The sequence below is a fragment of the Lichenostomus cassidix genome, chromosome 5, assembly GCF_008360975.1.
Source record: "Lichenostomus cassidix isolate B80296 chromosome 5, HeHo_3.0, whole genome shotgun sequence".
NCBI classification, from domain to species: Eukaryota; Metazoa; Chordata; class Aves; order Passeriformes; family Meliphagidae; genus Lichenostomus; species Lichenostomus cassidix.
The window spans coordinates 1,124,886-1,150,685 of record NC_139486.1 but is presented as its reverse complement, the minus strand read 5'-3'; the positions used below and the strand labels follow the sequence as shown (position 1 = coordinate 1,150,685).

The following is a 25,800-nucleotide window of genomic DNA, read 5'->3' as shown; positions in this document are numbered from 1 at the left end:
AGCTGTCAGAGCTCTGTGTCTGCAGAATTCCCACTGTTTATTCCTGCAGGATGAGGAGCAAACACCAACCCCATCCTCAGCAGCTCCAGCTGGGACTGGGGACATTGGGGACAGATGGTTGGGGACAGTTGTTGCATTGCTGGGATCCCTGGGCTGCTCTGCTCTCATCCCAGGTGGAATTTGCATTTCCCAGTCCGGCAAGAATTCCTTCAAGGGATTATTTTCCTCCGGGATAAAGGGCTGAGTGATCTCAGTGAAGCACAGGAAGAGGAATCCTGGCTGATTATTTTCTCTAATAGGGACCAGCTGAACCTTTTCCCTTTTATTTTAAAAACTCAAAATTCCCCAGTCTTTAGGAATAAGGAATTTGGAGCCCAAGGATGCAGAATGTTACATTTTCAGCTTTTATGGGCTGCAAAGTGACAGCTGAGGAATTCAGGTGTCACAAAGAGCTGCTCCTGATTTATGGTCTGACAGCTGCAGATGGAAGAGATGGGAACACTTGAGGGAAAGTTGGGCTGAGGAAGCCAAGGAGCCAACAAGGAAATTCTCTTTCCATGAGGAAAACAGCTCAGGGTTTGAAGGTGGGAAATGATCACTGAGAGAGAGATGCTTTTGATCAGAGTCAGATCAAACCACAGCACCAATATCTGGGAAAACCTGGATAATTGGGATAGAAACCACTCTGCCTTTTGGTTTTCCATCCCAGGGAATGATAATAAATCATCTTGGAGGTTCTGGATTAAGACAGTCTGTTTGGTGAATAAATGGGGATTTGGTGGATTTCAGAGCTGGAAGGGGAATGTTGTTTCCTTGCTTTTAACAACTTTAGGCACAAGGACAAAGAGAGGGATTTTGGAAAAGGGCCTGGAGTGCCAGAACAAGTGGGAATGTCTCAATCCATTCTGCTCAGCACATTCCTCCAGCCTTTAGGTCTCAGCAGAGCTTGGGGTGGAGCAGCTGAAGTGGTTTTTCTGTTTCCTTGGTTTTTCTGATTCAGTGCTGTGGTGACTTTCAAACCATTTCTGACCTTCCACTGGTGCAGGGCTGGTGGATAATGTTTGGATGTTTGGAGACACTGCCTGGAGGGATTCAGTGCTGAACAGTGAATGATCATGACTGAAAATGTTCAGCCTGGAGAGGAAAAGGCTCCAGGGAGAGCTCGGGGAGCCTAAAGGAGCTCCAGGAGAGCTGGAGAGGGACTGGGGACAAGGGATGGAGGGACAGGACACAGGGAATGGCTTTAAGACGGAAAAGGGTGGATTTAGATGGGAGATTGGGAATTGGGAATTGCTGGCTGGGATGGAATTCCCAGAGAAGCTGTGGCTGCCCCTGGATCCCTGGCAGTGTCCAAGGCCAGGCTGGACATTGGGGTTGGAGCAGCCTGGGATAGTGGGAGGTGTCCCTGCCATGGCTGGGGTGGCACTGGGTGGGATTTGAGGTCCTTCCACCCCAATCCATTCTGGGATTCTGGGATTCATCATCTCTTCCCACATAACTCCCACACTTCCACCTCAGCTTTCCATGCACTCCAAACCACAGCACAGCTTCCCAAAATTTCCAAGTGAAAGCCTCACTTGTGCTGTTGAATTTTCCAGCCCCTCCATTCCCACTCCTGTGCTCAGGGGGATTTAGGATAATTCAGCTCCTCGTTATTCCCCAAAGGTGATGTTGTTGTTCAAGTGCCCCTCTTGTGCCAAGTGTCTCATTCTGGCCTCATTCAATCCCCCCCAGAGATCCCATTATATCCCATTATTCCCCTTCCCCAGTGCAAGTGGGAAGAGGATAATTTGCATCCATCACGAGCTTTTCCCATCATTCCCACTTCTCAAAAACAAGGGAAACAAATCGTCTCGACCGCTGCTCCCCTTTTCATTCCTCCTGCAGCCCAATTTTTCCCAGCAGCGGTTTTGCTTCGCTCCTTCCCCTTGGAATATTGTTGTTTGCTCCTCCAGCGCTGGCTAATTGAAGGTGCTCCTTCCCTGGGCAATTGGGAAAAATATCTTGGTTGAAAAGGTTTTTTATCCTTGGGAAAGGAAAGCGTGGCTGGAGAGATAAAAGCTTGATCAATAAGGGCCACGGTGGTGTTCATTCCCGGCGTTTTGCCTTTGTTCCTTTGCGGTTTTGATTTCTTTTTTTAAGGCGTTTTTTTCCCTCCTCTTCTCGCTGCTTTTCTGATGATGGAAATTGTCCCATTTGGAATTTAAAGTGCCTCTCATCCGTCTCTATTTACACCTGGAGGGAGGGAAGGTTTTGAGGAGAAAATCCCTAAATTCAGTGTTCGTTTTGGCACAAGCTCCTCAAACCCCAATTAAGGGAAGGGAATAATGAATCCATGCCCCTCTCGTGTTCCATGTGACAGGCAGGCCATGTTTTCCCATATTTTTCCTAATTTTTCCCACTGCCAAATCCCTGCAGAAGTAGAGGATGGAGGTACAAACTTGGGGAAGTGGAAAATCCTCATCCTGCTTTGGGTTTTCTCTGATGAAAATCACTTTTTGGACATTTCTAAGAGGAGAGCACATGGGAATATTTTGGTTTTCCAGGTTTTCTCTGATTTTTGGATATTTTAAATGACAAAACGGAGCAGAACAAAACCTGGGCTGGGTTTGCCTCCATCCTGTTTCTAATGGGAAAAACAAGGATGGACTTGTTCCATGAAAAAATCTTGGAATCATGGAATGGTTTGGGTTGGAAGAGACTTTTAAAGGTGGCGGGAAGAGACATCTTTAATGAAACATCTTTAATGAAACATCTTTAATGAAACATCTTTAAGAGACATAATTAAAGAGACATCTTTAATCATGGGATGGCATTTCCCATAATTTCTGCCAGTCTTGGTGTAGCTCAGCAGGGTTGGATGATTTCACTTTGGCAGCAGCTCAGAAATTCCAACCTGGCTTTGCCACTGGATCCATGAATTTTTCCACTTCCATGCCCACACCTGGAGGAGGGAGTCTATAAAGGCAAAGCATGGCCAGAAATCCTTAAAAAACACATGGATGGAGGAAAATAACCCTAAAACGTGGTTCTGGAAGGAGATGTTGAACAAAACTCCAAACATTGGGTGAGGAGGGGAATTGCAGTTGGATTTGAAGTCTTGGATCTTGGAATGAGGGGAGGAATTACAGTTGGATCTCAACTCTTGGATTCTGGGAATGAGGGGAGGAATTGGAGTTGGATTTTAACCCTTGGATCATGGAATAAGGGAGGAATTACAGTTGAATGTCAACCTTTTGGATCCCAGGAATGAGGGGGAGAATTACATTTGGATCTCAACTCTTGGATTCTGGGAATGAGGAGGGGAATTACATTTGGATCTCAGCTCTTGGATCCTGGGAATGAAGGAATGGCTGCAGTTGGATCTCAGCCCTTGGATCCCTGGGATGAGGGGGGAATTGCAGTTGGATCTCAGCTCTTGGATCCTGGGAATGAAGGAATGGCTGCAGTTGGATCTCAGCCCTTGGATCATGGAATGAGGGAGGAATTGCAGTTGGATCCCAGGAATGCCCAACTGAAATTATTTCCTGATTATTTCCCTGTGTTTTCCCTCCCTTTCCCCATGTTTGGGCTAATTTTTGTCTCCTCGAGTTACTCCCTGCCTGCCTGGTGCTCCCATGGCTCCTGCTGTCCCTAATTCCGTTTTCCCCCCAGGCAAAGCCTACGCCCCAGAGTTCTACTACGACACCTACAACCCGCTGTGGCAGAACCGACCTCGTGTGTATTCCTACAGCCTGCAGTGGACTCAGATGAATCCCAACGCCGTGGATCGGATCCTGGCTTACCGCCTGGGGATTCGCCAGGTGAGACGGGAATGCCCTGGGCAGGATGGGCCTCTGGAGCCTCCTGGGCTCTAGTGGAGTTTATTTTATTTTATTTTATTTTATTTTATTTTATTTTATTTTTATTTTATTTTATTTTATTTTATTTTATTTTATTTTATTTTATTTTATTTTATTTTATTTTATTTATTTTATTTATTTTATTTTAATTTTATTTTATTTTATTTATTTTATTTTATTTTATTTATTTTAAATTTTATTTTATTTTATTTTATTTTATTTCATTTCATTATTTCATTTCTTTTCATTTATTCTATTTTATTCCATGTTATTTTATTTATTAATTTTATTTATTTTATTATATTTTTTTTATTTTATTTTTTATGTCATGTCGTTTTATTTTATGTTATTTTATTATAGTTTTATGTTATTTTATTTTATTTTTATTGCATTCTTTTCTTTGTAAAACTTTATTTCATTTTACTTTATTTTATATTTATCCTATTTTATTTTATTTTACTTTTTTTATGTCACTTTATCTTACTTCATTTTCCTTTATTTTTATTATTTTTTTTATTTTTTTTAATTTTTTTGCTCCATTTCATTCCATTTTATTTTCTTTTACTTTATTCTGTTTTTATCCCATTTAATTTTCTTTTACATTGTTTTATTCCATTTTATTTTACTCCATTTTACTTTATTTTATTATTTTATTTTCTTTTCTTATTTTATTTTACCCTATTTGATTCCATTTTATTTTATTTTCCCAGTCCATTCCCACAATCCATCCTCCTCCAACTCCTTCTCCATTTTCCTCCTTCCTTGGGAGAATCCATCTGATATTTTTTGGGAATTTTGACAACCTCCCCCTGAGTTTTCCTTTAAATAATCCCCCAATGGATCAATCCAGAAAATCTCTTTTTGGATATTTAATATCTGGAATAATAATTTGGGCAGGGATGACCAGGTGAGGAATTTACAGATCCTGCAGATGCATATTTTGGAAAAAAATAAACAAATCCTCAATCTGAGCATTTTATTCATGTGGGTTTTTGCTTTTGCAACTTCCCTGGAAGTTGTGGAATTACTGGGAAGGGCTTTGGAGGGGAATGGAGTTGGGATTTTCCTGAATCCAAGGAATTTGCAATGAAAATGGAGGGTTTTAATCCTCCATTAATAATTTAATGTTTATTCACCTCTTGGCATCTCTGGGCACAAATGAGCTCCGTGATTCCAAAGCCTTGGGAGGAATTAGGAAATTACCAAAGGAACTCGCTGAAGGAAAGGAATTTCTAACGGAATTAATTGCATTAGGATTTTTAGCTGCTTTTCCCCCATTTCATTTTAATTATCTCTTTGTGGAATTAACCAGATTTACTTTGCTCTGTGCCAGCCTAATCCAAATATTCCCATTTTTCCTCTCCGAAGCCACATTTCCAAGCAGGCTGATTCAGAACCCAGGAATTTGGACACAATTCCTGCAGGAAATCCCTCTGGAACAGGAGGGGATAATTAAAATCCTGGTTTTTATTTACAGCCCCAGGGCTGATTCCCAGCAGATTGTTTGTCTTGGATAATCATTCCACTTATAAAATGTATTTTTGAACTGGGATTTGCTGGTTTTGAGTTAAGCTTGGAATGAGATGAACATCCTTTGGAATGGCTGTGGGACGAGGATGGGAGATTTTCCAGGTGGGAATGAGGTTTGGAGGTGAAGAGCTCCTCTCAATCCTGGTCTTAATCCTGGTTTTAATCCTGGTTTTAATCTCCTGATGAATTGAAAAAATGCTGACAGAGGGCTGAGAATTCTGGGAATCTGCTCCTGATTGGATTCCCACCATTTCCTGATCCCTAAATTCCTGTTGCATTACAGATCCTGAAACTGGAGAATCTCTTCACACCCACCCTGCTTCTCCAGGCAGAGTCCAGGCAGTTTTTTGGGAATATTCAGTTGATATCTGGTTTAGGGTTGGTGGATTTTTGGGGAATCATGGAATTCCAGACTGGTTTGGGATGGGAAGGACCTTAAATCCCATCCTGTTCCATAGGCAGGGAAACTTCTGCTATCCCAGGTTGCTCCAAGCCCTGTCCAACCTGACCTTCTGTTTCCTGTGGAATTGTTAAAACCTGGAATATTGACCAGATTTTTAATCCCAATTCCAGAAAATATGAGCTTCTTAGGAGACCCAGAGCTGTTCAGCTCCATTCCAGGATTTTTCCAAGTGCTTGTGGAAAACAACACCAAGGTTGTGCTTAATAATGGAATTTGAAGGGCAAAGGAGCTTGGGGATGCAATGGGGGAAAATTCCATCTCCTGGTGATGGAATGAGGTAAAATTCCATCTCCTGGTGATGAAATGAGGTAAAATTCCATCCCCTGGTGATGAAATGGGGCAGAGTGAGGATTTCCCCTAAAGCCAGATTGTTCTGCTTGGGGTTTTTAGGTTATCCAGGGAAATGACAGCAGGGAAGTAATTCTGTGGTTGGAATCAAGTGGGATTGTAGAGGTGGAAATGTCTTGGGTGAGAATCTTTCCCTGGGATCATTTTAGAGCTCTTTCCCTATCCTTTATTCCATAGAATTCCAGGATCCCAGAATGGTTTGGGTCGAGAAGAACCTTTAAGATCATCCAGGTCATCAAAGGTGCTCCAAACCCGAATGTCCAACCTGGCCTTGGACACTGCCAGGGCTCCAGGGGCACCACAGCTTCTCTGGGAATTCCATCCCAGCTCCTCCCCACCCTCCCAGCCAGGAATTCCTTCCCAATTTTCCATCCAAACCAGGCTGCCAGCCTGGGTGAGTCACCAGCACAAAGTGACACATTCCTGTCACCTCCAGCTTCAGGTCACCTCAGTTGTGACTGGAATGAGGAGAAATTCCTGGCTCAGAGCAGGATTTAGTGCTGGGAAAGCAGGACACAGGTTAAACCTCTGACATTTCATGGAGAATTAAAAAAAAACTCATCACAGATGATGTTGTAAATATTATTGGATTTAAAAAAAAATGGATCTTGGCTTAATGACAAATCAGGGAAGGTCCTGTCAGGTGAAGAGGTGAAGAGGAGTCACAAAAGTAGGGAAGTGTCGCTTTCCCACCTGTGGAATGAAAATGGAAAGATGGGAAAATGGGAACTGAAGTCACCCAGGAGAAATGGATTTGTTTCAGCACAATTCAGATCCCACCTGAAGAGCAGGAATTCTGCAGGTGTTCCTTCTCTCAGGATTACAGGATGGCAGCACAACCACTCCAAAGGGGAAGATGTCTGCACGCTGGGAATTTCCATTGGATTTGCTCTGGGAAATGTAAAATAATTTTGCATCAAAATGCACAGATTTTATTCAGAACCAGTCCAAAAAATTAGTAATTAATTCAGTGGAGGAAGAGAAAGAGTTGGAATTCCACATTTATATTGGGATATTCCTAATGTTGTTCCCATAAAGGATTTTAATCTTTCTCCTACAATGGGATATTTTCTCTCCCAAAGCTTTCCCTGCACACATCGATTTTGGGAATCAAAAGAGGCTTTGTTTATTCCTGTGTCTGTGAAATCAGACAGGGAGAGCTTGGCTGAACCCAAACAGATCATGACATGCAGGGACACGTTTTTGATTGCTGTTCCGGGCTTTGGAAAATGGAATTAGAGCAGGAATGGTGCTGGTTTGACAATTCCCACTTTGCAGGGCTCATCCCTCCTGTGCTGCTGAGGCTTCATTTGCAAACAGAGAGGGGAGGTTTGTACCAGGTGTGCTCCTGGCAGCTTCAAACTGCTCCTGACCTTCAGATGGAGCAGGGAAATATTGATGGATTGTTCTGGAAAGAAAAGTTCTGCTGGTTTCGTCTCAAGGAATTCAGAGCTGGGAGTTTTAACTCCGGTGGGGAAAGGCTGGGAGAGCTGGGAATGTTCCCCTGGAGAAGGGAAGGATCCAGGGAGAGCTCAGAGCTCCTGCCAGGGCCTGAAGGAGCTCCAGGAGAGCTGCAGAGGGACTGGGGACAAGGGCTGGAGGGACAGGACACAGGGAATGGCTTCCCACTGCCAGAGGGCAGGGAGAGATGGGAGATTGGGAATTGGGAATTCCTGGCTGGGATGGAATTCCCAGAGAAGCTGTGGTGCCCCTGGATCCCTGGCAGTGTCCAAGGCCAGGCTGGACATTGGGGTTGGAGCAGCCTGGGACAGTGGGAGGTGTCCCTGCCATGGCTGGGGTGGCACTGGGTGGGATTTAAGGTCCTTTTCAACTCAAACCATTCCAGGATTCTCTGATCTTTCTCTCGGAGACTTTGACAGCAAAGTTGCTCCTGATATTCCACCCTCCCTGCTCCATGACTGAGCTGGGAACATCCAGAGGAGCTCCTCTGGGCGGCTGTGGGCTGGAATTTCTGGAGATGTGATCCAAAATAATCCCAGGCTGAGCTCTGCCCATTCACATTCCCACAAAAATCCAAGTCCCCTCTCTCTCTCCCAAAATTTACAGGAAAAATCTGACAAATCCAGCTGATCCTGCTGGGACTGCCTGGAGTTGATTTTTGTTCTGTAACTACCAACTCCTGCTCTTTCAATTCCAGCTTTAATATTTGTGGCATTTTCACTCCTCAGCCTGGTTCCTTAAGGAAAGAAAACACCCAAGGATGTCCCAAAGCTTTTTCCAGGGATTTCTAACCCAGTCCTTCATTTGGACGAGATCCCATGGGAAGGGAGGGACAGCAGGGAAAGAGGATCAGGACTGGGGTTGGATGGGACCTCAAAGCCCATCCAGTGCCACCCCATGTCCCCAAGGCCACACTTCCAGGATGGTGACTCCAGCACTTCCCTGGGCAGCTTGTCCTAATATTACATTTTCCAAATGGGGAAAAAATGGTCCCAAATTGCCTTCGGAGGGTTTCCCTACTCCTGGAAGTTTATCCACCCAGAAGAACTCCACTTTTGGACCTCCCCTTCCAGCTGCTGCCTCACTGAGCTGGGTTTGGAGCATCCGTGGATATCCTGCTTTTCGACAGTGGCTCCAAAGTGGAGCAGGAATTCAGAGCCTGAATTCCTTCACCTGGACATCCCGGAGCAGCTCTGGTGTTTGGAAACACATGGAGGTGTTTCCATCCCACACCTCGCCTTTCCCCAAAGCCACATTCCCATTTTTCCCAAAAAACCACCAACATTTCGCGATTCCCAACGTCCGCGGAACGCCAGGCGAGCTCCTTCATCTCCCTGCCATTTCCTGTCAGCAGGATGAAAGCAAATGGAGCAAGGGAGACTTTTCCAGAGCAGGCAGGAAGGCAGTGCAGCTCTGATCTCGGCGGTGGCTGCTCCCAGCAGGTGACAGCGGGTGACAGCCACGTCCCCGAGCCGCCGGCGGCGACCTAGAAAAGGAATGGCTCCTCTGGGAAGGAGTCATAAAAATTCACCTGTAAACCAGAGAGCAGCTTGTTCCAGCTTGTTGGAGAAAAGATCCAAGCTCCCAGCTTTGCTTTATTCCCAGCCCCAGGAGCCTGCAGTGCCGTGGGTTGGGAATGAGGATTTCTTCAGAGAGCCCCAGGCAGGTCAGGGTTCTGTCGCTTCCTGCTGGGCACCCTTTGGATTGATTGGGTTTGGAACTTCTGCTTTCACTCAGCGCTGAGCAGGGCTGGAGGTATTCAAATCTCCACAAGGCTTTCTGGGATTTTGGTGTTCTTTAATCAGACAGGCAATAAAATGCATCCCCATTCCCTTTCTCCTCAGCCCTTTATCTAGGGATTTGGGATCTCTGCCGTGGCACCAACAGAAAATTCCCTGCTCTGTTTTCCAGCCTGTGAGCACTCAGCCCGCCCAGGATCCCTTTCCCAGCACACAGTGGATATCAGGGAAAGGTTGTTCCCCCAGAGGGTGCTGGCACTGCCCAGGGAATGGGCACAGCCTGAGGCTGCCAGGGATGCACAGGGTGGATTTTTGGGGTGTCTGGGCAGGGCAGGGCTTGGATTCCATGATTCTTCCCACTCAGGCCATTCCAGGATTCTCTGCCATCAGGAGCAGAGCATAACCTGGTGCTGGAGGTGACAGAACATCCTTTGAGCTGACCTTGGTCACAATTCCAGGTATTTGTCACTGAGTCACTCCAGGGCCAAATCTATCCCTGAAAATGGAGATGACACAGGAGCCACCCCCCTGCTCAATTTGATGTTCCCACCTGGATAACTCTGGTGAAATTCCAGTCAGAATTATGAAAGAAGAGCAGGAAATTCCCTGGGAGTTTTCCTTTTGTGATGCACAAAGGCAATATTTGTCCATGAGCTGAACAGTCCAATTTTGGATATAAAACTTCCGAAGAAATCTCTTTTTTTTTTTTAAGAAAAATCAATCGGAGTGACTATAAATTGCAAAGAAATTACCTTAAACACAGCCACAGTTTTTTATGGAGTATCCAGTGGATTAATTGACGCTGCATTCCGTTGTCATTAATTAAAGAGATTCTTGTCCAGCTCCTGGAATCAATGAAGGAATTTTGCTGGGAATCAATAGGCCAAGAACAATGGAGTGTGGAGTTGTTTATTTTTTATGAACATATCTGTGCATCCAAGGGATCAATCTTTAATCATCCCAGAGGGCTGACTCCTCAAGAAATCCATAATTCCAAGTCTTTAGCAGAATATATTTTCCCACAAAAGGCATGGAATGAACTCCCTTCCATTGACACACGAGGATGATTCCAAACTATTGAAATAAAAATCCACATTTACAACCCTTTTTGCTTTTCTGTCACCTTTGGGAACAAAGATTTCTAAAAATTCCAAGGAAAAAGGACTCCTGTGCTCCAAGTTGCCTGAGCTTGGACATGCTCTGCTTAATTAATTAATTACAGGATAATGCAAATAAATACTCCAGAAACTGCTCTCATTTTTCCTCAGCGCTCCACAAATATTCTCAAACCACTGGAAAATTGTTATTCCAGCTTGGCCAAAGTCAATTCCCCACTGTTGGAAAACTGTTATTCCTGCTTGGCCAAAATAAATTCCCCACCACGAGTTTCATCCTTATCTTTGTGAGGAAAAGGACTTTGATTATGAGACTTTATTTTCCTTTTAAAAATTCCTTTTCCAGCAAATCCTGATTTTTATGGATATTCCAGCTCTGGGCACAGGAATTGATGTGCAGGGAGATGTTTTATTGTTGTGTTTCTTGTGGATTTTCTCTGGGAAGCACCAATCCTGGCTTTTTCATGGAAAAAAGCACAGGCTCAGTGTTAGGGATGAGCTGTACACGGAATTTTGGGAAGTGGAGACATGGATTTGCCTCTTTCCCATCCAGAGGAGCCAAAGTAATTCCCAGATTTCCAAGGGAAACAGCCTTGGGTGTTTCCTGCTTGGAATCAGAGCATTTCCAGTTTGGCACTAGAATTAAATCCTATTTTTAGGGTGTCTTGGGCTTCATTTATTTTCAATTATTTTCATATTTTTCACCCAAGGCTCTTGATGTTTCCCAGGTTTGGGTTCATTTTTCCAAGTGGGAAAACCCAAGCTGGATGAGGAAAAGCTGGGAAGATCCTGAATTTATTTCTTTTTATATTTATTTATTCAACAGCAGAGCTGGAAGATCAGGGTTGTTTTCTATCCAACAAAGCCACAATTTTCTGTTGTTTTGGGATTTTTTTCTCCCCTGGTTTCCATGGTGAAAAATAAGGATTAGAACAGAGCTGGTGTTGATTGTGAGGGAGAGAAAAAAAAAAATGTGTTGCTTCCTATGGAGAAATATCAATATCCAGCACTGGCTTAGGAGGAATAATCCTGACATGAAAAATCAAATTGTTTTGCTTTCCAAAAGGAGAAAATAATTGAGATTTTTTTTATTGCTTCTGTTTGGAGTGTGGAAAGAAGGGCAAAAAGAGGGTGAATTTGATAGAAATTCACATCTGATTTGGGTAATTGCAAATTTTTGTCATTAATTATTGAAATTATTTGGGAAATCTCTGCTTCTGTGGTTCCTTCTCCAAAGATGAGGTGGATTAAGGAATATTTTTAATTTTTGTCCCACGGTGCTCACAAATGTCATTGGCAACCACATAATGACATAAAAGGTGACTTTAAAAATTTAATATATCTATTTTTTTAAAAAAATAATGTATTTTTTACTGTTGGAATTGAGGTGATTTCCTCCACACTTTGATGTTTCTTTAATCCTTAATTTTTGTGGACGACAAATCATGGAATTCTATTTTTGGGGCGTAAATGGTTTTAATCTTCTTGCGCAGATTGCTTGTGTTGAACTGGTTAACTTCATTTTTTCAAATCTTTGCCATTGGAATCTTGTTGATCCCAAGGTGAAGACAAATTGATCCCAAAATCCCAGACATTGGAATTCTGTTGATTCCAAGGTGAAGACAAATCTCTCCCAATCTCTTGCTATTTGAATTCTGTTGATTGCAATGTGAGGGCAAATTGATCCCAAAATCTTTGCCATTGGAATCCTGTTGGTTCCCAGGTAAACACAAATTGATCCCAATGTGTCTGACATTGGAATTCTGTTTATTACAAGGTGAAGGCAAATTTATCCCCAAATCTCTGACATTGGAATTCTGTTGATTCCAAGATGAACACAAATCAATCCCAAAATCTTTGCCATTGGAATTCTGTCGATCCCAAGGTGAAGACAAATCGATCCCAAAATCCCTGACATCGGAATTCTGTTCATCCCAAGGTGAAGACAAATTGATTCTAAAATCTTTGCCATTGGAATTCTGTTGATTTCAAAGTGAACACAAATCTCTCCCATAATGTCTGACTTTGGAATTCTGTAGATCCCAAGGTGAAGACAAATCGATCCCAAAATCTTTGACACTGGAATTCTGTTGATTCCAAGGTGAACACAAATCTCTCCCAAAATCTTTGCTATTTGAATTCTGTTGATTGCAATGTGAAGGCAAATCAATCCCAAATTCTTTGCTATTTGAATTCTGTTGATTCCAAGGTGAGCACAAATCGATCCCAAACTCTTTGACATTGGAATCCTGTTGATCCCAAGGTGAAGACAAACTGATTCCAAAATCTTTGCCATTGGAATTCTGTCAATTCCAAGGAGAATTCTGTTGATTCCAAAGTGAACACAAATCTCTCCCAAAATGTCTGACTTTGGAATTCTGTCGATCCCAAGGTGAAGCCAAATCGATCCCAAAATCTTTGCTCTTTGAATTCTGTTGATTGCAATGTGAAGACAAATTGATCCCAAAATCTTTGCCATTGGAATTCTCTTGATCCCAAGGTGAACACAAATCTCTCCCAAAATCTTTGCCATTGAAATTCTGTTAATTCCAAAGTGAACACAAATCTCTCCCAAAATGTCTGACTTTGGAATTCTGTCGATCCCAAGGTGAAGACAAGTTGATCCCAAAGTGTCTGACATTGGAATTCTGTCAATTCCAAGGTGAAGACAAACAGATCCCAAGATCCCTGACACTGGAATTCTGTTGATCCCAAGGTGAACACAAATCTCTCCCAACCTCTCTGACACCGGAATTCTGTCGATTCCAGGCCGGCCAGCAGCGCTGGTGGGAGCAGGAGATCTCGGTGAACGGGAACATCCAGAAGGGGGAATTGATCACCTACAACCTGACGGAGCTGATCAAACCCGAAGCCTACGAGGTGCGCCTGACGCCCATCACCCGCTTTGGGGAGGGCGACTCCACCATCCGCGTCATCAAGTACAGCGGTAAGGATTTTTTATCCAAGGAAATGGGGTTTGGGATGTTCCTTTTTTGTCCAAGGAAATGGGGTTTGGGATGTTCCTTTTTTGTCCAAGGAAATGGGGTTTGGAATGTTCCTTTTTTGTCCAAGGAAATGGGGTTTGGGATGTTCCTTTTTTGTCCAAGGAAATGGGGTTTGGGATGTTCCTTTTTTGTCCAAGGAAATGGGGTTTGGGATGTTCTTTTTTGTCCGAGGAAATGGGGTTTGGGATGTTCCTTTTTTGTCCAGGGAAATGGGGTTTGGGATGTTCCTTTTTAACCCAAGGAAATGGGGTTTGGGATGTTCCTTTTTTGTCCAAGGAAATGGGGTTTGGGATGTTCCTTTTTTGTCCGAGGAAATGGGGTTTGGGATGTTCCTTTTTTGTCCAAGGAAATGGGGTTTGGAATGTTCCTTTTTAACCCAAGGAAATGGGGTTTGGGATGTTCCTTTTTTGTCCGAGGAAATGGGGTTTGGGATGTTCCTTTTTTGTCCAAGGAAATGGGGTTTGGGATGTTCCTTTTTAACCCAAGGAAATGGGGTCTGGGATGTTCCTTTTTCATCCAAGGAAATGGGGTTTGGGATGTTCCTTTTTTGTCCAAGAAAATGGGGTTTGGGATATTCCTTTTTTGTCCAAGGAAATGGGGTTTGGGATGTTCCTTTTTTGTCCAAGGAAATGGGGTTTGGAATGTTCCTTTTTTGTCCAAGGAAATGGGGTTTGGGATGTTCCTTTTTAACCCAAGGAAATGGGGTTTGGAATGTTCATTTTTTGTCCAGGGAAATGGGGTTTGGGATGTCCCTTTTTTGTCCAAGGAAATGGGGTTTGGAATGTTCTGGATCTCCCAGAATGGTGCGGTGGTTCGCGATTCTGGAATAATGTGTGGAGGGATGGGCGTGGTCATCCTGAAAGGGAAATTTGGATGATTCATAGCAGCAAAAGTGCCAAACCAAAAATATTCTGAATGGCCAAACCCCAAAATCACATCCAAATTTTCGTGGGAAAAAAGGAAAAAATTGGATAAACTAATGACGATTTCATAAAACAGCAGATTTCGAGTTGATTCTTGTTTTGAAGGATGAGTTTTGAACAAAAATGTACAAACAAAGTGGGGTTTTTCCTCAGAATGAGCCAAACCAAAACCAAAAGTGTTTCAAATGGCCAAACCCCAAAACCACATCCAAATTTTTGTGGGAAATAAGGAAAAATTTAGATAAACTAATTTATCCAAAAATCTGATAAAACAGTAGATTTTGAGATGATTCTTGTTTTGAAGGATGAGTTTTGAACAAAAATGTACAAAGTGGATTTTTCCCCAGAATGAACAGTTTTTATTTTGACGTGAATTATTGTCTTTTTAAAAAGTGACTGTTTGTAGTCCTAGTTTATACAATATCTAAATTTATATCATAAATAACGCAAAGGGCATTTCTAAATTTCCCTCTAAAAGGTCACTGTGACAAAGATTCATCCACTTAAATCTAACGAGAAAAATACAGGATCCATCCATCCATCCTTCCATGCAGTCTCCCAGGAACTCAGTCTTCTGTTAAATCCCTCCAAATTCCTATTTTGGGGTATTTATTGAATGAATTTTGGGGTATTTATTTATTTAATGAAGATAAAAGATAATGAATAAATCTGGGAAGAATTAAATTCCTTGTACATTGTACATGTAATTCTTCAGGATCAATCGAATTAAATTCCTCGTACATCGTACATGTAATTCTTCAGATCAATCCTGAGTTCAGCCCTGCTCCATCTCATCATCAATTATTTTTATCTGTATTAATGTCAAGGGGAAAAAATTCTATTAAAGCCACCTGGAATGTCAATCCTACAGGATGGAGTGGCCCTTTTCCCCAAATGCCACCTCTGCTGGGGATGATGGATGGATTTGGGGTTTCACCTATTCCACAGAAGTGTTGGAAAAGTCTGCATTTCCCAAAGCTCAGGAGAGGAAAATCTCAGGGGAAAAAAGGACCTGGAATCATGGAATGGTTTGGGTTAAAGGGACATTAAATCCCACCCAGTGCCACCCCAGCCATGCAGGGACACCTCCCACTGTCCCAGGCTGCTCCAAGCCCAATGTCCAACCTGGCCTTGGACACTGCCAGGGATCCAGGGGCACCACAGCTTCTCTGGGAATTCCATCCCAGCTCCTCCTCACCCTCCCAGGGAAGAATAATTCCTTCTCCCTAAATTCTGTTTTCCTCAGGGAGCAAATCCTCCTGTTTTTAAAAGGGAGGAGAGCAAAGGTCTGTGGGAAACATCACTGTCGCCATAGCCGTGCAGTTGTGCCTAAGAGAAGGGAAAACATAAAGAAAAACCATTCAACCCAAGATTTCTTGCCCAAAATGAATCCCCCAAAACCAAAATCCACCACCAAGCTGGAATTCCAGCAGGTTTGATTCTCCTCGATGAGAGAACAGCAGGAAAATGAAGGAGTATCTGTCCTGGATCTAACCAAGCCAAACCAAACCATTCCTGACAATTTGTGCTCCTCCCGAGATCCTCCAGCAGCAAAAATTCTCTCCCTGCAGGGTCAGCCCAGCAGAGCAGCCTCACCTCAACAGGGACACAGATTTTCCAGGTGTTTCAGTCAGGTTTGGGAATTTAGGGCCTCAATCATCCATGAATTTCCCTTTCTGACTAATTTATCCCATTCCCTTATTGTTGTGTGTGGAGCAATTTCCCCTCAGGCATCCCATGTTGTCCTACAGCTGTGTTGCTCCAAAATTGGGATTTTGGGGTTTTTTTTCCCCTGGTTGTTTTGGGTTTTTTTCCCCAAGTTTCTGATGCTGGATAAATTCATCTCAACCATCTTTATTTTCTTGTCTGCTCTCCTCCCTCAGTGTGACACAGGAGGTTGTTTTGGGGTTTTTTTTCCCCAATTTTATGACACTGGATAAATTCACCACAACCACCCTCATTTTCTTGTCTGCTCTCCTCCCTCAGTGTGACACAGGAGGTTGTTTTAGGTTGTTTTGGGGTTTTTTTTCCCCAAGTTTGTGACGCTGGATAAATTCAGCTCAACCACCTTCATTTTCTTGTCTGCTCTCCTCCCTCAGTGTGACACAGGTTGGTTTGGCTCTGCTGTGAACAATCCCAGCTGTGACTCAAAGCTCCACCCTGATGATATTTTCCATCCAAACCCACACGTTTCATTACAAATCAAGCCCCAGTCAGTGCAGCTCCCAGCAATTGCAGCTAATTCCAGGTTCAATCACTCAGGGATCTCGGAAAATGAAGGTTTTTTAGGGAATCAGAGGCAGTTTGTAGGTAAAAGATGGAAAAATTCAGTTTCTTAGGGAGATTGCTGTGGAGCAAATCACTGCTCCTGTTTCAGGAGAGGGAGGATGAAGTGCTGCTGATTTAGGGCTGCCTGGAAAACTCCAGACTGAATGTAGAGATTTGCTGAATCCATGGCTGGGATCAAACCGAGGAAAAGGCAGCAGGAAAACCTGGAGTGATGCTCTGGCATTGCCAGATGTCCCCAAAAATTGGAAATAAAACCCGATTTTGGATTTTCTGTGAATAACCTGCAGTTCCAGCCCTGAGCTCAGCATTCTTCTGCTTCCCACATGTGTTTGGTCTGGGGCATGAGGGCCTTTTCCAAAATCATCCATCCTCCAATTTATCCTTCTGCAAACAGAGCCACTGGCTAATTCCTCCTTCCAACCCATTCCCAGGTTTTGGCATCACACAGATGACTCTGACTAAAGCTGGGAAGTCATTCCCATGCTCAGGATATTGTGGACACCAGGCAGGTTTGGCTTCCATTCTGTTCAGCCTATTCAGGCGTGAAGTAGATGAATTTTAATATTGAACAACAAGAAATTTGTGATAATCAGAATATTGATGAATTAGAATTTTTTCTCTGCAGTAATTTAATTTTGCCTTTTTTTTCCAGCTCCGGTGAATCCACATCTACGTGAGTATTGATCTCTTTATTTTTTATGTGTAAAGACCTGTCCTTGCAATTGTTCAATCCATTCCAGTTCCTCACCTGGATTCCTTCCCAATATCCCATCTAAATCCACCCTCCTTCACCCTAAAGCCATTCCCTGTGTCCTGTCCCTCCAGCCCTTGTCCCCAGTCCCTCTCCAGCTCTCCTGGAGCTCCTTCAGGCAGTGGAATGTTCTCCAAGGTCTCCCAGAGCCTCCTCTTGTGGCTCTTCAAGAGGCTCTTCCCAGGGGAGTCAGGAGCTCCTCTGCAGCTTGAAAACAAAAAGCAGGGAGTTCTTCCACACAGAGATCCAGGAATTACGGATTCCTTGCGCAGAGAAATGTGGAGACACAAAGTAGAACTTGGTTCTCCCCAAATTCCCAGGATAGAACTCCTCAGGCATGGCTGGAAATACAAACTCTGACCAGATCAGACGTGATCAGGCTCAGGGATGTCCCAGGCTGGAAATGACTTCAGTTTTGTTCTTCCATTTTCCATGGACACCAAATCCCTACAAACATCCCAGGCTGGGCTTTGCTGGAGCTTTGGCGCATCCCAGAAAATCCACCCTATTCCCACATCTCCCTGCTTCCTCCTGTTCTCCCAAACCCCAACAAATCCACGTTTTTCTGCCACGACACACTCTTGCTGTTAACAACACATCCCAAAAATATTCCTGCCGAAGGAATGAGGCCCAATCTCCCATTTTTTCCAGCTGCAGGGCACTGCCATCAGGCAGGACCTGCCTCTGCTCCATCCCTCAGGCTCAGCTTGAAGCCTTTGTGCAAATTTTAACCTTGTTTGCAGAAGATCTCGTCCAAGGCGTTAATAATTAAGCAGGGCTTAGCTCAAAGCTCCCAGGAGCTGCAGGAACCTCTCCCGTGGAGCCTAACGAGCAGGGAATGAGACTCTTGCTAATTAACACATTCAATCTAGGCTCCGATGGGAAGAAAAAAAGGCAATCCCAAGCTGCTTCACACTCCTCTAGGATTTTAAGATCTCAAGCTAACTTTCCAAAAGTCTTGTAGGCTCGTGGTGGAGTGTGGGTGGCATCAGAACAGGCATAGGGAATGTGTCACCTCAAGGGAGGGATGGGAACATTTGTCCACCAAAGCTGCAGGGTCCCCAGGGCCACTCCTTCCTGGTGGCCAAAGCCATGGTAGGATTTTGCTTTGCTTGTTTTCCCTGAAGATTTTTGGAGTGGAATCCCTTGGTAGGGAACAAACCCTGCTCTGCATCCCAATCCACTCCCCAAGGCCATCACTGCCCCATTGTCCCCAAGTGCCACATCCACACGGCTTTAAATCCCCAGGGATGGGAACTCCACCACTGCCCTGGGCACTTCCAATCCCTGAGCACCCTTTCCATGGAGAAATTTTTCCTGATATCCAAATTAGACCTCCCCTGGCCAGCCTGAGGCTGTTCCCTCTCCTGCTGTCCCTGTTCCCTGGAGCACAGCCTGACTCCCCGGCTGTCCCCTCCTGTCACAGCTGTGCAGAGCCACAAGGTCCCCCTGAGCTCCTTTGCTCCAGGCTCAGCTCCTTCCCAGCTCCCTCAGCCTCTCCTGGAGCTCCAGACCCTTCCCAGCTCCCTTTTCTCTGCTTCCTGCAAAATCTTTGCAGTTCCTGACCCTGCTGGGCTGATTTCTGGGTTTATTGACACTCTGTGACTGAAGAGGAGGAGTTGTTTCCAACCAGGACAAGATTCCTGCACTGGAAACTGAAGCCATGCTCTTCCTGCTTCAACCCTGGAATAATCCCCTTCCCTAAATCCTTCTTTTTCATGCAATTTCTGCCATCCCCAAGCAAGCAGCATCAAAAGGCTTCAGCTCTGATGTTGGAGCCTCAGATCTCCATTTCACTTTTTACCAGCGAACAGAAACCATTTAATGTAAACCAGGAGGATTTCAGATCCATTTGCACAACGAGATGTCACCCTGAATAATGGAAGAGATGGGATGTTCAGGAGTCACATCCAGCGTGGATTTTATGGGAACAGATGACACAAACCTGAAGGTTTCACCTCCAGAACAGGCTCAGCTTTTGCCCTAATTGGCGAGGAAATGACGAACGACCTGAATCCACTTGCCGAGCTGCCATGTGCCTTGACAAAAACCGCCACCCTCGTTAATGTTAATTAGCAGCGTCGTTAGGGCCGTGGCTGGAGCACCTCTGGAAGAGCTGCTTGTTCCCCCTGCCCTCCTGCTCGTTAATTAACACATCAAGACCATCCAGATCTATTTAAATGCTCCTGCAAAAAGTGTGGAGCAAAGGCTGAGGAGCTTCTCCCCATTTTTCTTCTTCTGTCATTTTTTAGGAAGTGTTCAGTGCCAGGAACATTTAGCACTAACCTTTTCCAAGGTATTCCACATGAAATCAATGTTTGACTATTAAATAAATGGCAAACTTTGACTTTTTTTTCTTTTTTTTTTTTCCCACCTGGCCTGAACATTTATTTTTTTTTTAGCCTGAGGAAAAAAGATCTTTTGTTCTGCTGATGTGGAATTTCTTAATGAAGCTCTGAGGGCACAACACGTTGATGTGGATTTGAGGCACTGGAAGGGCAGTGCAGAAAGTGCTGAATGGCTGGAAATTCTGTCTGTTGGTTCACTTTGCTCCAGGACTGGATCTGGGAATCAAAACTTTTCTCCTTCTCTTAGATTTGGCTTTTAATTTCCTCACTTTGTGGAGGAGCAGCAACTTTTGTGCTCCAGAGAGGGATTGGGTACATGGAGGTGGAAGTAAAATATACAAAATCTGGGGTAAATCAGGAGAATTTGGAGATCAAGGGGTATAAAATGAGTTCTTGGAGATGAGAAGAACAGCTGGCACTTTGTTCAGAGAGCTTCACTTGAGTCCTGGAGTGTTCCAAGAGCTTTGGCAGGGTCCTGGCATTCCCTTCTGAACCTTGGGTAAAAATGGAGATGTTGATTGGTTGACTTCTCTCTCTTGAAGGATTTTGGGTGTAATCATAGAACTGTGATAGGATCAGGAACTGCTTTGGGCTGGAAGGACCTCAAATCCCACCCAGTGCCACCCCAGCCATGGCAGGGACACCTCCCACTGTCCCAGGCTGCTCCAAGCCCAATGTTCAGCCTGGCCTTGGACACTGCCAGGGATCCAGGGGCACCACAGCTTCTCTGGGAATTCCATCCCAGCCCCTCCTCACCCTCCCAGCCAGGAATTCCTTCACTGATCCTATAACCAGCTCCCACCATGCTGAGGTTATCAGGGATAACCAGAAGCACAGATCCTGGTCACGTCTGCCAGCTGAGGAGCTGTGCTTTAGGAATTTCATTCTCCTGGAGGATCTAATGATATTGACAGATTTCCTGGGAAACCAAAGCAATCTGCTGATAGCCAAGGAAGCTTCTGGGAACTGCAGAGTTCCCAGGCAGAAGTAGAATGAGGAATATTCAGAAATCACTCCCAGCTCCTCCTGTGGTTTGAAGTGAATTTTCCAAGCTTATTTCTGAGCCTGCAGCATCACCTGAGTGTTGCAGCACTAAGCTCCAGGTCCCTCTCTCCTCACTGATTAACAGGGAAGCTCCAGTGGCTTAAGTGGATTTGGAGTTCCCCAAAACCCCAAACCTGCAAACATTTATCCACCTCCTCAGTTGAACAGGGATGAACAATCCCCCGACGCCGAGGGTTTGAGTTTCTCGTACCAATGAATATAAATTTTCCCCCTCCAGCCCCAGCCCGAGCTGACACAGTGTGCAGGCAGCTGGTTTTTCCCTGGAGAAGGGAGATTTCCTTCTTTTCTCAGATAAATCAATGGACTTTGCAGGAAGAGTAAACTCAGCAGGAATTGTTCATGCAATGAAATTCAGCTTTTGCAGGTTTTACTCCACAGGGCTTCATTTTGCTCTAAGTTTTGGATTTGTTTTGGTTCTCAAATTACAGGAGGAATTTCTCCTCCCATCATAACCCAGCAGGGCAGACCACTGGACTTTCACAATTCCATGCAGGAAGGGATCCCAGGAATCCTCTTTGGGGTTCTTGGACATTTTTATTCTTTATTCTAACACTTTTACCACCTGACCTCGAGTACATCACAGAAGTCTCAGTGAAATCCAGGAGATGCATTCAGGTGACAAAACAGTGACCTGTCCTTTCCATATGGATTCGGGAATTCCTCCCAGGAATTCCCTAATTTGTTGTGATCATCCAGTGATGGGAACTCAATGCTCTTCCTGACAATCCATCCATGTGCTGCAATGTCCTGATTTTTAGAGGTTTTTTTCATGTTTATTCCAAAGCTCCTTAGCCTTATTTTAGCCACTGCTTCCTTTCCCATCCCTATCGAAATGAAGGATAATTTAGGAGATGCCACTTGGAGAAATATTTACATTTTGAGAAGCTGCTGTACTCTTTTCCCTATTGCTCTTTCCTTAAGCCATATTAACCCACTTCCCACGTTTTTCCCCCCATATTTCATGTTTTATGGAGATGCTGCCTGCTCTCCCCAGAAGAGACAACACCTCAAAAAATCTGAATATGTGAGGAGGAGATTTACAGGAGGATTTAAGTATAATTTCAAGTAGCACTAGTGCAGATTGATGACCCTGATTTATTTGGTTGAGGTTGCTGCACAAGAAAAAATAGGTGTAATTTGAAAAATAAGGATTGGAAGGCAAACTTCAGCCACTGAATTCCTGTTCCTTGTTTTGGCAGGAGAGTTCCACTGCGGCTTCGAGGACGGGAACATTTGCCTTTTCACTCAAGACGACACAGACAACTTTGACTGGACGAAACAAAGCACTGCCACGAGGGACACGAAGTACACCCCAAACACAGGACCCAACGCGGATCGCACCGGCTCCAAGGAGGGTGAGACCCAGCAGGGAGGAATCTGGGATAAGGGAACTGGCCAGGATCAGCAGTTCAGCCATTTCTTGATCAGGGAATCACAGATTGGTTGGGGTTGGGAAGGAATTAAATTCGTCTTGTTCCACCCCAGCCATGGCAGGGACACCTTCCACTGTCCCAGGCTGCTCCAACCCCAATGTCCAACCTGGCCTTGGACACTGCCAGGGATCCAGGGGCAGCCACAGTTTCTCTGGGAATTCCCAAAATCCCAGCCAGGAATTCCCAATTCCCAATATCCCATTTAAATCTACCCTCCCTCACCTTAACACCATTCCCTGTGTCCTGTCCCTCCCTCCCTTGTCCCCAGTCCCTCTCCAGCTCTCCTGGAGCTCCTTTAAAAGCTCTGGAAAGGCTCTAAGTTCATGCCAAGATCCTTCAAGGACTCCTAGAAGGAATTTCCAGCGCTGAGGAGCGACTGGTCCCAAAGCACAGCCCCTGCTGGTGCCATTGCCCACCTTGCCTCATTTTTATTGGGCCATTTGCAAAGTGAATCCTTTCACAATAAAGTCCAATGGGGAAATCTGGTTCAACTTAAAACATTCTCCTGCTTTGTGTCATTTAAATTCTCACTTAGGCTGTCTCAGCCTGTCACCACGAGGTGGTTTTTGCCCCATTTTCGCTCTGGGTATTGTTGAAATGTGCAATTTCCAATCTGCTGCCCCCATTAAACGTGTGCTGCCGACTGCAGCGTGGATTTGCATTTGAAAAGTCAGACACATTGAGCTGGATTTATCAAGACCTGCAGCAACTCCTGCTATTTTATTGTGTGCACTTCCAAAAGGGGGAAAAAAAATCATCCTGCACCTCATTCACTTGGTTGGTTTAATTAAATAATGTCTCTGTGGCTGGCACGATCCAGGAATGAAATAAATGGATGATGTCTGCTTTGGGATTGGCATGGCCAGTTGAAAATATTCCTTGAAAAATTTCCATCATGATATTTTCTCTTTATCTTACTAGTCAAGTTTCCAGGGACAAATTCCCCTCTCAAGGCTGAAGGCTGAACCCCTTTAGATTTTGTTAAAATTACATCAGTTTGGAAGTGGTTTTCCCAGCACTGTCCCACTGCCTGGATTTTGTTTTTCATGGAAAACACAGCTTTGGAGCAGCTTTTGGAAACTCAGGGGCTGGAAATCGTGGAATTTTGGAAATGCAGGGGAAAATGAGTCCCAGAAATGACGTGGTGGGAGTTGGGATTGAAAAATTTGTTGGGATATTTGATAATTCCAAGGTGTTCCTGCATTTATCTGTTTTGGGTTTTGAAGGCCTCATCCCTAAGGATTTCTATCTCTGTTGGGTTTTGAGCTCCTCATCCTAAGAATCTCTATTTGTTGGTTTTTGAAGGCCTCATCCTAAAGATTTCCATCTCTGTTGAGTTTTGAGGGCCTCATCCTGAGGATTTCCATCTGTTTTGGGGTTGGAAGGCCTCATCCTAAAGATTTCCATCTCTGTTGAGTTTTGAGGGCCTCATCCTGAGGATTTCCATCTGTTTTGGGGTTGGAAGGCCTCATCCTAAGGATTTCCACCTGTATTGGGTTTTGAGAGTCTCATGCCAAGGATTTCCACCTCTGTTGGGTTTTGAGCTCCTCATCCTAAGAATTTATATTTGTTGGGTTTTGAAGGTCTCATCCTAAGGATTTCTATCTCTGTTGGGTTTGGAGGTCCTCATCCCAATAATTTCTATCTCTGTTGGGTTTTGAGGGTCTCATCCCTAAGAATTTCCACCTGTGTTGGGTTTTGAGGGTCTCATCCTAAGGATTTCCATCTCTGTTGGGTTTTGAAGGCCTCATCCCAAGGATTTCCCCTTGGATTTTCCCAGGTTTCTACATGTACATCGAGACGTCCCGGCCCAGGCTGGAGGGGGAGAAAGCCAGACTGGTCAGTCCCGTGTTCAGCGTCGCTCCCAAAAATCCCTACGGAGCCACCAACACAGCCTACTGCTTCAGCTTCTACTATCACATGTATGGACAGCACATAGGTGAGAGAAAGCCAATGCTCTGCTCCTTTCCTTCGGGAAAAACAGCTGGAAAAACATCCTCTGGTTTGAAGGAAAAATGTGGGAGGAGATCCAGCACCTCCCAGGGGGTGTTGTAACCCAGGGAGGTGCTTGAGAGCATCTGAATTGTGGCAAAATCCTGTTTTCTGTTTATTTTTTCTTTATTTTTAAGTTATTAATTACTAAACTTTATTAATTTTCTTTAAAAAAAATTTAAATTGTTTAATTTTCTTCACCTGGGAAGTGTTTCCTGCATGAGTGAGATTCCGAGCAGGGAATTGAATGGGAATCCCGTTGATGTGAGTGGGAATTTCAGAGGCTGGAAGGAGAAAAGTTGATGTTAACAAGGGATTTTCTTGATTCTAATGGGATGTTTTAGGTGTTCCTGACTGGATTCAGGATCAGGCAGTGAGCAGCAGCATTCCTCATGTTTCTTGTGGAAAAGTCATGGAGAGTTTGCCCGAAAGCTTCAGGAATATGAATTTTCAAAGGGTATTTCTGAGTGTTTAAGGTATTCCTGACTGGATTCAGGATAAGGCAGGGAGCAGCAGCATTTTTCATGTGTTTCCTGTGGAAAAATCATGGAGAATTTGCTCAAAAGCTTCAGGAATATGGATTTTCAAAGGGTATTTCTGAGTGTTTTAGGTGTTCCTGACTGGATTCAGGATCAGGCAGGGAGCAGCAGCATTTTTCATGTGTTTTCTGTGGAAAAATCATGGAGAATTTGCTCACACGCTGCAGGAATATGGATTTTCAAGGAGTATCTCTGAGTGGTTTAGGCATTCCTGACTGGATTCAGGACAAGGCAGTAAACAGCAGCATTCCTCACATGTTTCTTGTGGAAAAATCATGGAGAATTTGCTCACAAGCTTCAGGAATATGGATTTTCAAAGGGTATTTCTGAATATTTTAGGTATTCCTGACTGGATTCAGGATCAGGCAGGGAGCAGCAGCACTTCTCATGTTTTTCTCCTGGAAAAAATCATGGAGAATTTGCTCACACACTGCAGGAATAAGGATTTTCAAGGAGTATCTCTGAGTGTTTTAGGCATTCCTGACTGGATTCAGATCAAGCAGGGAGCACCAGCATTTTTCATGTGTTTCCTGTGGAAAAGTCATGGAGAATTTGCTCAAAAGCTTCAGGAATATGAATTTTCAAAGGGTATTTCTGAGTGTTTTAGGTGTTCCTGGCTGGATTCAGGATCAGGCAGTAAACAGCACCATTCCCCATGTTTTTTCATGTGGAAAAGTCATGGAGAATTTGCTCAAAAGCTTCAGGAACATGAATTTTCAAAGGGTATCTCTGAGTGTTTTAGGTATTCCTGACTGGATTCAGAATCAGGCAGTGAGCAGCAGCATTCCTCACGTGTCTCATGTGGAAAAATCTTGGAGAATTTGCTCACACACTGCAGGAATAAGGATTTTCAAGGAGTATCCCTGAGTTACTCCTCAGCCATTCCTGACTGGTTTCAGGATCAGGCAGTAAACAGCAGCATTCCCCATGTTTTTCATGTGGGAAAGTCATGGAGAA

General features: G+C 44.2%; 1 protein-coding gene across 1 annotated transcript in view; it reads left to right on the top strand.

The window, feature by feature from the left end:
- MDGA2 (MAM domain containing glycosylphosphatidylinositol anchor 2) overlaps positions 1 to 25,800 on the top strand; it is a 222,688-nt gene that overhangs the window by 183,562 nt on the left and 13,326 nt on the right. The window contains exons 10-14 of the mRNA XM_085060885.1: positions 3,655 to 3,803; positions 13,268 to 13,445; positions 17,368 to 17,388; positions 22,079 to 22,234; positions 24,093 to 24,251. Coding sequence (XP_084917011.1) covers positions 3,655 to 3,803; positions 13,268 to 13,445; positions 17,368 to 17,388; positions 22,079 to 22,234; positions 24,093 to 24,251 — 663 coding nt within the window. The remainder of the gene's footprint in view (positions 1 to 3,654; positions 3,804 to 13,267; positions 13,446 to 17,367; positions 17,389 to 22,078; positions 22,235 to 24,092; positions 24,252 to 25,800) is intronic.